The 15,877-nt window shown below is 38.7% G+C and overlaps 1 protein-coding gene across 4 annotated transcripts in view; it reads left to right on the forward strand.

Annotated features, from left to right (window-relative positions):
• ASCC1 (activating signal cointegrator 1 complex subunit 1) overlaps positions 1–15,877 on the forward strand; it is a 92,932-nt gene that overhangs the window by 29,026 nt on the left and 48,029 nt on the right. For all 4 annotated transcript variants that reach the window (XM_026504422.4, XM_026504425.4, XM_057308399.1 and 1 more), the window contains exon 6: positions 9,625–9,761. In XM_026504422.4, coding sequence (XP_026360207.1) covers positions 9,625–9,761 — 137 coding nt within the window. The remainder of the gene's footprint in view (positions 1–9,624; positions 9,762–15,877) is intronic.

A 15,877-nucleotide genomic window follows, 5' to 3' on the forward strand; every position in this document is an offset into this window, starting at 1 on the left:
TTAGAAGAGCGTTTTCTAAAGTCACCTTCCTTTGTGCTGATCAGTTTATAAGAAACGTTATTTCACTCCAGACATTATCACTATCATCCCTGTGCTTTGGCTCTCTAAGCCTGAGTATTTAATGTAGGATTTAGCTGCTCACAGACATCGGCAAGGTATTTTTCATCTGTGCGATCTGCAGATAAACTGCGCCTGACTTTTTCACTCTTCCCTCTCTTACATTAAGATTCACAGATGTCTCACTGCTTGTGAGTTCAAGAAGTATATTAAAACCGTGTATATCTCTCAGTCGTTCTGTAGCTGGTAATGTTGTTATAATTCCGTTTTATCTCACAGCAGGGTCCGGTAGAACGCACATCAGTAATGAAAACCAGTAATTCTAAAACCGTGTGTGGTGGAGCATTCTGAGTGTTTAGAGTAACAGGGGATTTTCCAGGCTGCCTGGAGAACCTGAATAGGTTATAGCTCCAGAAACTATATAATTCTGCTCACATTGTAGTGTGAAGGCTGACCCTGGGCAGAAATGACTAATGGATCTGGGTTTTCCCCCGCAGTTGGGATTATTTTTCCATTTAGTAATACTCACTAAAGAAGAAAATTTATATGTAAAACCTTTGCTGGATGATTTAGGATTCTTCATATATAAGAGGAGTTGTGGGATTTGTAATTATCTCTTGAACTAATTTAGGATGGAGATGGAAGTGTTGTCTTTGGTTGTAAGAAAAGTTATAAATTCCTGAGTCCTGCTGTTGGTTAGAAAAGTAAGAAATGTTTACAAGATTCATATATTGCACCGTTTGGATGGAGGCCATTGTTATGAACAAATGTTTATGTTTAATTCATTCATTCACTATTTATTCAATGTTTGCCATTTGCCAGGCTATGTATTATGTACTAACAATGGACTCTACTCTTATGGATGTCATACTCTAGGGGGGAAGTAATGTTCTTACAGATACAGTTACAGCACTGTGATAGGTGCCATTAGAGGGGACTGCAGTGGGTACCCACAGAAGAGGTTCTGGAAAAGGCTTCAGTAAGGGAGGTGACACTTGAGCAGAGTCTTAATGGAAGAACAAAAGCTTGTGCCAGGTTGGCAAGTGGGGGATGAACATTCTACATGGGGGAAATGGCACTTGCAAGGTATGGCAGTGTTCTAGTCTATTGTGTTCAGGGTAGAGTGAGGAGGTGAAGATTGGAGTCTAGAAAGTGGGTAGCGTAGGGAAGAGAGTGGCAAGGTGAATGGTATCCAGGTGGTAAAAGGTCTTGTATGGGTTAAGGATTTTGGGTGTATCTTATAGTCAAGAACTAGTAAAGAATTTAAGCAGGGACTTGTGTGGTTAACTTAGCATTGTGGAAAAATAATTCTGAAGACAGCATGGAGAATGGATTGAGGGTTAAGGAGTGGGGTACCAGAGGCAGATACCAGTTAGAGACTATTGATAGAGTCTATTGAAAATAAAGACTAGATCTGTGGTGTATTCAGGAGGGGATGTACTCCAGAAATATTTCAGAGGTCTTCTCTAAGGTGGGGATAATCATAGTACTCATCTTTACTGTTGATATGAAGAGTAAGTGAGTTAATAAATTAAGGTGTTTAAGTTACAGGCAGAGCATGGCACATAGTACTGTATACGTGTTCGCTGTTTCTGTAGTAACACCATAGATTACAGTACGGGAGATGAGGGAAAGCATGGCATCCAGAAGAAGCTAAGAGTCTGGCTTGAGGACACAGTGTACTGTTAACCCATTACTAAAGTTTGAGTGATCACTGTCTATCTTTGGGAATACATGTAGGTTGGTAGATGGATTAGTGCTTACAACGAACTTACAGAGGAATACTTAAGCTTTTAGAAAAGTAGGTTTAACTCTCCCTCATCAAAGATAAGAGGGATGCATCCTTTAGTGAGGGGAGATGCTCTTTGCTCCTTTTTCTTGGGTAAGGATGTTTAGACAGTGCATTCTTTTTTTTCTGGTCAGTGTAAAATCTGATGTTGGAATATTTGTCTTTTGTTTTTAAGAACTTCCACTTCACTGTAATTATGTCTGTATAGAATTTGTAAGCCAGAAGAATCCAAACTCTGTTTTCTGAAACTTTTTCAACTTAAGATATTTTATTAATAACATAGACTCGAAGTTAGCTTTTGTGAACATTCTTAAGGAATAATAGAAATGACTCAGCAGAGCCTAATTTAGCTCTTGATGGAGCTTTATAAAGGCGAGCAAACATGGTATTTGCTCAGAGTGTACATGGTCAGGTAAGAAGCAGGAAGCAGGGGAAGCCTGTATTTATTCCACACTGCTGTGTACCAGAGGCGTCACATGTGTCTCTTTTAATCCTCAGAACAACTCCGAGAGGGAAATGTTGTCCTTTTTATAGATAATGAAATGGATGTTTCTGAACAATTGAGTAACTCACTTCGGGTCACCCTGCTGATAGGTGGCAGAATTAGGATTTGAACGTAGGCCTGTCTGGTTGCAAAGCCAAATGCTCTTTTCACCAGTCTGCCTTGTTTGAATAGCTTTCCTGTGTGAATGAAATTTATGTCACTTGTCCAGAAGTGATTTCATGGGATTTGGCCATAAAAAAGGAAAAAATATAATAAGCATAGGGAAGGCTCCCAAGTTTATTTCCTCTCTTTCTTTGCATGGAAGATCAGGAAGTGAATTGGTGGATCCCTCACAAATGCCTACTTCATTATAGGTTTTGTGGGAGCATGTAAAAAATTTATAGGACTTTTGACTTAGAGGTAAACTAGGCCATCTCCCTTATCTCATAGAGGAGGAAACTAAGGTCCAGAGAAGCGAAATGGCTTGCTTAATTACAGCTGGTTTGTAACAGAGTTGGAATTAGAACCCTAGACTCTGTATTCCAGGTTTAAAGGCCCTTTATAGCTAAATCACAAACCTTTGTTATGCCTGGAGCTCCTAGAAGATGATAATTGTGAATCTAATTGGCGGAAGTTTGGGTTTGGTTTGATTTTGTCTCTGGCTCTCAGCATGTCCTGTTGAGTCAGAGTGCTCCTGGGTGGTACAGGGCTGGGTTAGAGTCACAGGTGTTCTTAACTCTCATGTAATGGCACAGGGCTTCCCTTCTGCTTGCCAACAGCTCTGGCAGGTGCACCTGCTGTATATCCCATCTGTGTGGGGAGATGATGGAGTTCTGCCTGGGGCTTTAAGGAAGCAGAGAGAATGAATGAATGCTCCATGGTGGGCTAATCCATACTTCCCTCTCCTGGCCTTTTCCCCAAGCTTGACATTTTTAGATTTCGCTGTTCCTTGTTAATTGTTCACGCTGATAGATAGCATCACCAGCAGTTCTGCCCCAGTGGAGCCCAAGTGCTGGATTAAAAGTGCAATCAATGGAGGGCCTGGGAGGCTGTGGTGATTGCTAGTGGTAGATCATGGAGCTGCCATTTGAACGACAGGGCTAAGGTTTTGCACCTGGGACTGCTGAGTTAGGATGCGACTTGGAACTCTGAACTGTGGCTTAGGCCTGCACACAAGCTTTCTGTGGAGGTGGCTTGTGCATCATTTTCTCCTTGAATGAGACCTTACTTAACAAAGAGACACCTTAGAGATGACTTAGCTGTAAAGAAACTCTTTTTTTTCATCTAGACAGAACTGTCCTAGGGAATTCTGTTATTTCACCCTTTGCTGCTTCTTGCTGGGTGGAAAGTCACCACCATTAGAATTTTCAGGCGCCAGCCTGGTTGTCCAACCTAATGGAGTAAAATAGTTCTAGCTCCGAGTAATGGTGAACTTGGAGCAGGGCCCAGTGTAATTAAAACCCGTGGAGTAAAGAATTTGCTGTTGGTCTTTATTTATTTCAGTCAAGAGGCTTGTGGGTAGGAATATGATATATTTCGAGCAAAGAAAAATAGTGGCTCTAGAGATTTATGCCATTGCCTTGAAGATTGTTTAGTTCCACAGTAAATTTAGATAATTTAGTAAGAGAAAAGGCTTTCTTTATAGATGGCATTGCTAAAATTCAGGGTGTTTCTCCATTTATTAAAAGACTGTCTAGTAGGATTACATATAAATTATATGACTTCCAATACAGTTAAAAGACTGAAGGCTTATGACTCAAGGTTCTCCAAAAGAATTCAGATGGTGTGGCCTTTAGGTATCCCATCTGTTCTTTTTTCTGCTCTTTTGTGTTCTCTACGTTTTGTTTCCCAGTATTCAGTGTTTTCTTGGCAAGTGGACTCAGGTTGACTGAAGTGATAGGCTCTCAAAGAATAAGGTAAGGAAGGAAAAGTTCTAGAGCTTCCTTTTACTAGGTAGTAAGATAATAAATTTCTGTTGTTTTAAACCACTAAATTTGTGGTAATTTGTTACAGCACCAATAGGATACTAATAATTTTAAACTCACAGAAAAGTTGTAAGACTGAGGATAGTACCCTTTCCTCATACTCACCTATTGTTAGTAGTTTACTCTAATTTAACATTTTCCCTCCCTTTTTTCTTTCTTTCTGAACCACTTTAGCGTGTGTTGTGTATGTCATGGCCTTTTACCCCAGTGAGCAGTTCAGTTTCCCCATGTCCTTATTGTCTCTCTTTTTGATTATAGTCATTCTGATGGGGCATAAAGCAATGTCTCATTTTGGTTTTGATGTGCATTTCCTTGATGACTAATGATATTGAGCATCTTTTCACATGTTTTTTAGTCATTAGTATATCTTCTTTGGTGAAATGTCTATTCAGGTTCTTTGCTCATTTTTAAGTGGCATTATCTTTTTATTATTGAATTTTAAGAATTTTTATATATCTATATTTATTAGATAGATGATTTGTAAATATTTTTCTCCCAGGTATTTTTTCTCTGTGGTTTGTCTTTTCATTTTCTTAATGGAGTTTTTTGAAGTACAAGTTTTTAGTTTTGATCAAGTTCAGTTCATCCTTTTTTCTTTCTTTCTTTCTTTTTTTAATAGATCATGCTTTTATGGTGTCACATCAAGGAAAGGCAAATATCACTTTTCAGAGAATTAGGAGATTTGCTTTATTCTCCATCTGGTGATCAGATCCATTTATTGCGTGAGCTTTGTTGAAATGTGTAAGGACTTGCCTCTGGGTGATCACATTTATTCCATCCTCCTCTAGGTGGCTGTTACTAGTGAGGCAATATAATATTGATCAAAAGTGTAGGCTTTGTGGTCTGACTGCTTGGGTTTGAATTTTGGCTTCATCCCTTACTTCATCCCACTTTTTGGGAAAGTGACTTTATTTCTCTGTGCCTCAGTTCTCTCATCTGTAAAATGGGGATAATACATCTTTACTCATAGGTTGTTTGTCTATGTAAAGTGCATGGGAAATGCCTGGAACAGAATAAAGGCTAAAAAAATATTATCTGTTATTACTAGGGGAACAGTTCTCAACTGTAGTTTGGTTTGGAGTTGTGCATATTGGAGTCATTTGAGGGACTTTTTAACACTTGGCACGCCTTTCTAAAGTGACAGGTTCTGCCACGGGTTAGAGCAGCTGGGGTGATAAACATTGCACTTAGCCTTCCTTGACACATTTAAAGCTGATTGTTCCTTAAAATCACTTTCATTAAATGAGGCAATTTGGGTTGATGTGTAGAATCACAAAACTCTTCATCAGATATAAAAATAGCTCAAGCTCCATTAACACTTAGAAAATGAATAATCTATTAACTCCCGTTGCCGAGGCAAAAATTAGGCAGTCTTAGGCAAGCCAAGAACAGAATGTAAGCTATCTGTGTGTGATAGATACACTTGTCTGCCTTTGGGGTGGTTTATTAGTCCAAGAATCAGATAAAGGGACCAGAGCTTGCAATTCAGAGATAGAATTCCTGCTTTGCTCTTGTTGGAGGAGAAGATTCTCAATTCTTTTTCTTCTCTTCATTTGCGGGATGAAACTTGAGACCTACTTACCTTCGAAAGGGATTCATGATCTGACATGGGACTAGTATCAGGATATTTAAAGAATTCGTATAACTCAACAATAAAAAGATAGAAAATGGGCAAATAATTTGCATAGACATTTCTCCAGAGGATGTGTCCAACAAGGACTTGAGAAGATATTCAACATCAAAAGTCAACAGGGACATGCAAATCAAAGTACAATGAAATACCATTTCATACTAGGATGGCTGTAATAAAATTTTAAAGGGAAAGTAGTAAGTGTTGACAAAGGTGGAGAGAAATAAGAACCCTTGTACAGTGCTGCTAAGAATGTAAAATAATTCATTTTCCAATGAAGACATACAAATGGCTAACAGACACATGAAAAAATGTTCAAAATCATTAGCCATCAAGGAAATTCAAATCAAAACCACACTGAGATACCACCTTACGCCAGTTAGAATGGCAAAAATAGACAAGGCAAGAAACAACAATTGTTGGAGAGGATGTGGAGAAAGGGGATCCCTCGTACATTGTTGGTGGGAATGCAAGTTGGTACAGCCACTCTGGAAAACAGTGTGGAAGTCCCTTAAAAAGTTACAAATTGAGCTACCCTATGATCCAGCCATTGCACTACTGGGTGTTTACCCCAAAGATACAGACGTAGTGAAGAGAAGGGCCATATGCACCCCAATGTTCATAGCAGCAATGTCCACAATAGCTAAATCGTGGAAGGAGCCGAGATGCCCTTCAACAGATGACTGGATTAAGAAGTTGTGGTCCATATATACAATGGAATATTACTCAGCTATCAGAAAGAACGAGTTCTCAACATTTGCTACAACATGGACGGCACTGGAGGAGATAATGCTAAGTGAAATAAGTCAAGCAGAGAAAGACAACTATCATATGATTTCTCTCATCTATGGAACATAAGAACTAGGATGATCGGTAGGGGAAGAAAGGGATAAAGAAAGGGGGGGTAATCAGAAGGGGGAATGAAACATGAGAGACTATGGACTATGAGAAACAAACTGAGGGCCTCAGAGGGGAGGGGGGTGGGGGAATGGGATAGACTGGTGATGGGTAGTAAGGAGGGCACGTATTGCATGGTGCACTGGGTGTTATACACAACTAATGAATCATCAAGCCTTACATCGGAAACCGGGAATGTACTGTATGGTGACTAACATAATATAATAAAAAATCATTAAAAAAAAAAAAAGAAAAAAAAAAAGAATGTAAAATAATTCAGCTGTTGTGGAAAACAGTTTGGTGGTTCCTCAAAAAATTAAGCATTAGAATTACTATATAATTCAGCAGTTCCACTCTTAGGTATATACCCAAAAGAACTGAAAACATGACAACACAGAGACTTGTACATGAATGTTTATAGCAGCATTATTCATAATAGCCATAAGATGGAATCAACCCAAATGGCCATTAAGGGGTGAATGATTAAAGAAGTTACGTTACATACGTATAATGGAATATTCAGCCATAAAAAGGAATGAAGTACCAATACATGGTACAATTTGGATGAACTTTGAGTACATGCTAAGTGAAAAAAGCCAGACACAACAGTCATATATTGTATGATTCCTTATATATGCTATATCCAGAATAGGCAAATCCAAAGAGACAAAAAGCAAATTAGAGGTTACCAGGGGGTGAGTGATAGGGAATGGGGAGTGACTATTTAATGGGTATGGAGTGTTTTTATGGGATGAAAAAGTTTTGGAACTAAGGAGGGCTGATGGTTGTACAATATTGTGAATACAATAAATATCACTAAATTGTACACTTTAAAATGATTAATTGTATCTTAAATGAATTTCACTTCAGTTTTTTTTAAAAGGGAGATTTATGAGTATATTTACTACTTTTGCTACCCAGAGGCAAATGTTTTATTTTTTTATTTTTTTTTTTAAAGATTTTATTTATTTATTTGACAGAGACAGCCAGTGAGAGAGGGAACACAAGCAGGGGGAGTGGGAGAGGAAGAAGCAGGCTCCTAGCGGAGGAGCCTGATGCGGGGCTCGATCCCAGAACGACTGAGCCACCCAGGCGCCCCCTGAGGCAAATGTTTTAAAGTGTGAGGAATGATGAATGACAAAAAAAAGGATGACTATATTGATGTGGTAACTCCAGTGTCTGCATATCTCTCCAAATTCATTTTTCACTCATCTCTCTGCTTGGGAGAATTTATTCTTAACACGTAATATTTTACCTGAAAATAATACAATGTCTGCTAAGATAGAAACAGTATTTCTTATAGAGACTGTATTGTTCTTTAGGGAATCCTGTAAGAGGTCCAGTTGCTCTGGGCCTGACGAAGTTGGTAAAGGAGCAAAAGATATTCGTAGAGCCTACATTTAGATGGCATTCTTTTTCTCTTGGGCATGCCATTCTATCAGGCTACCAGTTCTTTAAAAAAAAAATTGTTTTTTTTTATTGAGGTGAATTTCACGTAACACAAAAGCGTTTTAAAGGGAGAGATTCAGTGGAATTTTGTGCATTTACAGAGTTGTGCAACTACCAGCTCTGTATTATTCTGAAACATTTTCATCATCCCAAAAGCATATCCTTGCCAGCATTTGTTATTTTCTGCTTTTTTGGTTATAGCCAGCCTAGTGGATATGAAATGTTACCTTATTGTGGTTTTGATTTGCATTCCCCTAATGACTCATGAAGTTGAACATTTTCATGTGCTTGTTGGCCATTTGTATTTATTCTTTGGAAAAATGTCTACTCAAGTTCATTTTCTTTCTTTTTTTTTTAGGGTCGGGGAGGGGCAGAGGGAAAGAGAGAATCTTAAGCAGGCTTCGTGCCCAGGGTGAAGCCCAAGGTGGGGCTCAGTCTCATGACCCTGAGATCATGACCTGAGCCGAAATCAAGAGTCGGATACTTAACCAACTGAGCCACCCAGGCACCCCTCAAGTTCATTTTCTATTTTAAAAATTGGGTTTTTTTCTTTCTCGTTGTGGAGTTGTGTTCTTTATATATTAGGGATATATACCCTTATCAGATATATGATTTGCAAACATTTCTGTCATTCTCTAGGTTGTGTTTTCACTGTCTTTTTTTTTTTTTTTAAAGATTTTATTTATTTATTCGACAGAGATAGAGACAGCCAGCGAGAGAGGGAACACAAGCAGGGGGAGTGGGAGAGGAAGAAGCAGGCTCATCGCGGAGGAGCCTGATGTGGGGCTCGATCCCATAACGCCGGGATCACCCCCTGAGCCGAAGGCAGACGCTTAACCGCTGTGCCACCCAGGCGCCCCAGCTGTGCCACCCAGGCGCCCCTTCACTGTCTTAATAGTGTCATTTGATACACAAAAGTTTTTAATTTAGGTGAAGTCTTATTTATCTATTTTTGTCTTCTGTTGCCCATACTATTGAATTCATACCTAAGAATCTATTGCCAAGTCCAAGGTCATATAGATTTTCCCCTAAGAAAACTCTTTCTTCTAAGAGTTTTATGGTTTTAGCTCTTATATTTAGGTCATTGATCCATTTTGATGTAATTTTTGTATATGCTATAAGGTATGGGTCCAACTTAATTCTTTTGCAAGTGGTTATTCAGTTGTCCTAGTACCATTTGTTGAGGAGACTTCTTTCTCCGTTAAATTGTCTTGGTACCTGGTTGAAAATCAACTGGTCATGGATGTGTCGGCTTATCTCTGGACTCTAAATTCTATTCCTGCCATTTACTTTAATGTGGGCTGAGTTTCTTGTTTTTCTCCCTTGACAACAGGATCATGGGGTTGATAGCACCATTTTCCAGAATCCCAAAAAGCTTCACCTAACCATTGGGATGTTGGTGCTTTTGAGTGAGCAAGAGATCCAGCAGACATGTGAGATGCTACAGCAGTGTAAAGAGGAATTCATTGAGTGAGTAATCCACAGGAATGGGGAAGGGTGGTCACCTCGTACTGGCTTCTCTTTGGTATCACAGACTTTTTGCACTTAGGCAAACTTATTTTTGTCACGTGGCGACAACGTTTGTTGACTCACCCAGTTGTAACACTTAATATTGGACCATTGTCTGAAAGGCTTAAAATGGATTTAAAGCATATATTTACAAATTTTTATGGAAAGATTCTACCTTAAATTATATTATTCAGTAGGCAAATTTTGTTCTTAACAGGACATCCCATTATTTTCTCCAAAAGGAAATTCTTTTCATTACCTTTTGAACAGTATAGGATACGGTACTAGTTTTTGTGCTGCTGAACACATTACTGCAAGCTTGGTGGCTTAGAACAGTGAAAATTTATAATCTTATAATTCCGTGGGGTAGTCTGATATGGGTTTCACTGGGCTAAAATCAAAGTGTCATCAGGGTTGTGTTCCTTTCTGGGGGCTCAAAGGAAGAGTTCATTTCCTTGCTTTTAAAGCACGTCTTCTAGAGGCCACACCCAGGGGCGCCTGGGTGGCTCAGTCATAGGGCGTCTGCCTTCGGCTCAGGGCGTGATCCGGGCATTCTGGGATTGAGCCCTGCATCAGGCTTCTCTGCTGGGAGCCTGCTTCTTCCTCTCCTGCTCCCCCTGCCCGTGGTCCCTCTCTCGCTGGCTGTCTCTTTCTCTGTCAAATAAATAAATAAAATCTTTAAAAAAAAAAAAATAGAGGCCACACCCACATTCTTTGGCTAGTCACCCCCTTCCTCCACCTTCAGCAATAGCAGCTGTCTTTCTCTCTGACCCTTCTGTTATTGCATCTCTCTCTCTGGCCATAATAGGGGCAGGTTCACTGCTTTTAAGGACTTGTGATTTGATTTAGCCCATCCCGATAATCCAGGATAATTGTTCCATCTCAAACTCCTTAACCTTAATCACATCTGCAAAAGTCTGTCTGCCATGTAAGGTAGCATATTTACAAATTGCAGAGAATAAGATGTGAGTGTCTCTGGAGGGCCATTATTCTGTTACTACAGTAACTCAAATATTATATAATATGGTTCCTTACAAAGGTCTTCATTGTATTTCAAGAAATGGACTTTAATTTTCTTTTTAAAATATGGGTAGTTTTGGGGCGCCTGGGTGGCACAGCGGTTAAGCGTCTGCCTTCGGCTCAGGGCGTGATCCCGGCGTTCTGGGATCGAGCCCCACATCAGGCTCCTCCGCTATGAGCCTGCTTCTTCCTCTCCCACTCCCCCTGCTTGTGTTCCCTCTCTCGCTGGCTGTCTCTATCTCTGTCGAATAAATAAAAAATAAAATCTTTAAAATAAAATAAAATAAAATAAAATAAAATAAAATAAAATACGGGTAGTTTTTATACCTTTATTTATACCAAAAACTGTCTAAGCAGTCTGTTTTGGCTCAGGGAAAACATTGCTATTCTGTGGGCAGAGTTGTTATTCTTTTTCCTATAAAATTTTAATATACATGTACATCTGACCTAACAGCTTTCTTTTAAAGAATCATCTTTTCCCTCCCATTTGCTCCTTTTTCTTAAGATTGATGAAGAATAAGAAATTTGGAAAATGACTCATTTGAAGAGGTTTTTTTAATTCAGTTAAAATATTCAGGTCCCATACTATTTTAATACGGTCTTGTAGAAGTGGGTTCCCTAGTTCATTGGATAAGACAAGGTAAAAGGATTAAAATTTTTTTCATGTGTATGTTGTGTATGAAACTGTCTAATATAATGACTTATGTGTGGGCCAGTTCTCCTTTTCCATTGTTTTGAGGACAAGATATTTTTCTTGAGCAAAATCTAAGCTGATTGGGTTTGCAGTCTGCAAAGAATACTTCTTTGTCTTGATCTTTGCTCACTGATGGACATAACTTTCTCTCCATCTTAACCTCAAATTCAAAATTCTTGGGTAATTATTTACAATTTCCTTGCCTAAGATAAAACTTTATGCTTCACCTTACAAAGCAGAGCAATGTTACGTGGTTTAAGAGTTAGTCCTGATACCTTAACTTATTTCCAGATCATTTTTTGCTAAGTGAAACTGACAACAGCCACATTTTCTTGGCTGCCATTGGGATAATCTTACTAAGAAGAAATTTAAAGGTAGATAAAATATTTGTTTCAGGAAGTATTTGTTTTTTTACCTACGAAAATCAGGTCACAGGTTTTTAATCACTGAAGCTTCATCCTGAGCTATGTGAGGATTTAGCTGAGTTCCTCCCTTTTATGTCTCTTGGTGCCTTTTGTGACTAAATGCCAAATCTGAGCCCTTTAAGCATGTCAGGGTTGGTGTGCATAGGAAATGAAGAGCAGCCTTAATAGTTCCTAAGAATTTTTGACATGACAGGATGAAAACAGTAATTGTAGTTTTTCAAATTCAGCAAAGCTTTTGAAATAGGACAAAGTTGCACTGCCAAAAATGTGCAGTGCAGGCAGAAATTTTTTTGAAGATGCTTTTTTCAAAAAAGCTGGAAAGATTTGAAACCAGCAAGTAAAGTGAGCCTCCCCAGCCCACTTCTCCCACCTTCTCCTCTGCCACATACTCTTGTTTAAAAAGTACGTAGTGCAAAATTAATTTATTTCTGAGGAGAATGAGAATCAGAATTGGCTGTTTAGATTGGTTAGAAGTGCCTTGTTTCCCTAAAAGGAAAAAAAATGTTTCCTAAAAAAAAAGTTCATGTATACACATACACACACACACACACACACACATACACGCATGAATGCACACATGCACACACACTTATATTGTAGCCCTGGTGAGTAAAATGTATCATTTAGCTTTTTTCCCTTCCTTACTCTTACTCTTAGAGCTCAGCCTTTGTACTTGGTATACTTAGAGAAACTGTCAGTAAATAATGGCATTTCTAATCTGAACCTTTTATAATGTAAAGATTCCAAATTAAAATATGAGAAAGGAAAACACTGAAATTGAACAGACTAATATATAACATGCTGTGGTACTTACTTAGATGGCTTTTTAAATTGAGATATTAAATAAATGGGGCTAGGCTTGGATTGAATTAAAAACTGTGCTGCTATCTAGATATTTTAAAGAAATGGGTAGTTGAATATTTGTTTTAAATTTTAGGGTGTTTTTTAAGTTCAAGGGATGTTACCTGACCAGAAACAGAACTTTGATGTCAGTTCTCAGGCTAACGGCTCATGTAGCTCTATCGATTTCGAATGAATTATTCAGTGTTCAGTAAACGCTGAAGCTTTAAATGTCTCCCTTGTGACTTTTCTTTGTGAGATGTAGAGCACAAGCCGTGCCGTGGCTCTGAGTGTGTAGTCTGACAGATACGCAGCACTTTTAAATTCCAGTATCACTCCTCTTGTAGCTAAGTGTTCCCCATAGGCCTGAGGTAACACCAAATAATAAGAGAAAAAGGGACAAGAGTGAGGAGAGAAAAGGAAGAATACCCACGGACAAATGTTGCTTCCCAATCATTGCCTCAGATGTCACTCAGTTGAAAAGTGTGCTCGCTGGTGTCCTGGATGGAAAAGTTTTGTCACCAAGACAAAGAGCATTTATCAGGCAAACCACCGAATTTCTCTCCGTCTTGGTACATCCTGGGGAAGGTCGGAAGAGTTTCTGATCCTACTTCTAAGGCAGGCTTTAGATCCTGTTTCATTGTTTCATTTTTTGTTGTTCTTGGTACCCCATCTGATTCTAAAGATTTGAGGTGGTTCGAAGTGAGGACATACATACAGAAGAAATGTTAAAGTCAGGGAGCTCAGAAACCATAAAGATGGAATGGGAAGAAAATGTTTACCTGAAAACCAAGGAAAGGTCATAATTGTACTTGAGCAATAAATAGAATTTGGTAGTTTTCAAGCACTGGTATACTTGAACTACGTTCCAGAAGGAAACACATCGATTATACTTCTTATCTGATAAAAAGGAGGATAACAATTTTTTAAGGAGAGAATCCTTTGCTCATTCTCAATCCGAGAAAAACTTGTCGTGTAAATATTAAACCAAAATGATGATGAGCAGTGTCTTCAACAGGAATTTTGCAGAAGATACAAAAACATTGTTCACATGGTTCTCTCTTGTATTGATCCCTAGAATTTGAGGGTATAACATTAGACATAATCCAGTAAAAACATTTTAGTGGGAAACTAAACCAATGGTGTGGTGCTTTTGGGTGATCTAACTATGCAGGGTTAGAGCTGAAACCAGTAGAGGAATTTATAGTCTGTGTTAAACTGTTTTTCTCACGTAAGTTTGGTTGGCTGCACTTTGATAGGATTGAATGGCAGTCTTTCATATTGAAGTCTTTGGCTATTACTTGGAATGGAGATACACTGTGTTGTTGGTTGAAGCTACAGGCCTCAGGTAATAACAGTTCAGAGCTTGGCTTGTGTTTTAGAATATCCCACTTACTAGAGGTGGTAATAGGGATACTTATGATGAAGGCAATAATTTTTCTCGAATATCTGTCCAAAATAGTTATTGAGTTTCTTACTGAAAGAAATCCTGGTCTTGTGCAATAATATGGTCTTGAAGTTTTAAGGGAAACTTTTTTTTTTTTAAGATTTTATTTATTTGAGAGGGAGAGAAAACATGAGCAGGGTGGTGGGGAGGGAGAGGGAGAAGCGGACTCCCCACTGAGCAGGGAGTCTGGTGCGGAGTTCGATCCCAGGACCATGGGATCATGACCTGAGTCAAAGGCAGATGCTTAACTGACTGAGCCACCCAGGTGCCCCTAAGAGAATCTTTACTATGAAGATTCCTAGGCTACAAAAGGTCTCCCTGGGACCTTGGTTCAATATCAAGAGAACTTTTTTGTTTTGCTTTTTTGAGAATTGCCTTTTGATGGGTCCTAACATCCTTTTGTCTTTGAGGAGTACCACATGGTTTTGACAAAATAAGCATGAGTCCGTCCACAGTCTTCTCAAAATTCTCAAAATCCAGAAAATCTTCTCTCTTTAGAACATCTGATCAGTGTTTACCAGAGATTTATGGAGTACCTATTTCACAGAAGGCACTGTGCCAGGTGCTGGGGATATAGGAGTAGACAAGAGGGATAGACTTCCTGGCCTCGTAGGGTTTTAAACACATTTATTAAAAATTTTAAAGATTCAAAGGATATGCAGTGAAGAGTTTCCTTTCCACTGCTATTCCCACCAAGCATCCTGCTCTCCTCTCTAAAGGCAACAGATTTTAGTAGTTTCTTCGTATCCTTCCAGAGATTTTATGTATGTACAAGGAAATGTATACGTGTGTGTGTATGTATAAATTTTCTTACCCCTATCTTTTGCACACATAGTAATATATAGCATGCACATTGTCATGCACCTTTCTTAAAACCCTATTGAGTATTTAATCTGTTGCCAATCTTTGGCTGCTCCAGACAATGCCTCAGTCAAACCCTATGCATAAATTATTTTCCATGAGGATGAGTATAACCTGTTACATCATATCAGGAAGCATGTATTGTCTGGTTGTTCTTTTTTGTGTGTGTGATAAGCCTGATCATGGGTTCAGGTGTGGGCAGCCGCCTATAGGGATCTCTCTATACTTTCCCCAGCCTTTTGCCGTTAAGTTTTAGCAGCCATTGCTAATCATTGTCTTCATCCATTATTTCTCAGGGATTGCAAAATGGTGATATTCTAATTTCATCATTATTTCTGCGTTTATCAGTTGGAATTCTTCTGTAAAGAGCTTTCCTTTATCAGCTATGGTTGGATATGTAGCTGAATTCATAATTATTTCCTTAGGTTTGGCTCCTAGAAATTGAATTACTTGGACAAAAAAGGGTTTCTATTATTGAAGCCTTTTTATAAATACTGCCAAATTGCTGTTAGAGATGTGATACTACTTTATGCCTCCACCATTGTTAGATGAGTAAAATGGTGTTTGCGGCTTGTAGAAATAATGAAATAAAGCCCGAGAGATGAGCAACACAGTGAATGTCTTTGTCAATCAGAACTGTCATTCCTCGGCTTTTTCCTCTGAGTCTTAATAAACTGGTATTGAGATAACTATAGTGTGACTTTGGAAATACTTGTGTTTCTAGTTGGTGTGCATAGAACGTGTTAATTTTGAAATTAGAAGGATGATTAGATAATATTGTTAGTAAAAA

The sequence above is a fragment of the Ursus arctos genome, unplaced genomic scaffold (genome assembly GCF_023065955.2).
Source record: "Ursus arctos isolate Adak ecotype North America unplaced genomic scaffold, UrsArc2.0 scaffold_7, whole genome shotgun sequence".
Classification (NCBI taxonomy): domain Eukaryota; kingdom Metazoa; phylum Chordata; class Mammalia; order Carnivora; family Ursidae; genus Ursus; species Ursus arctos.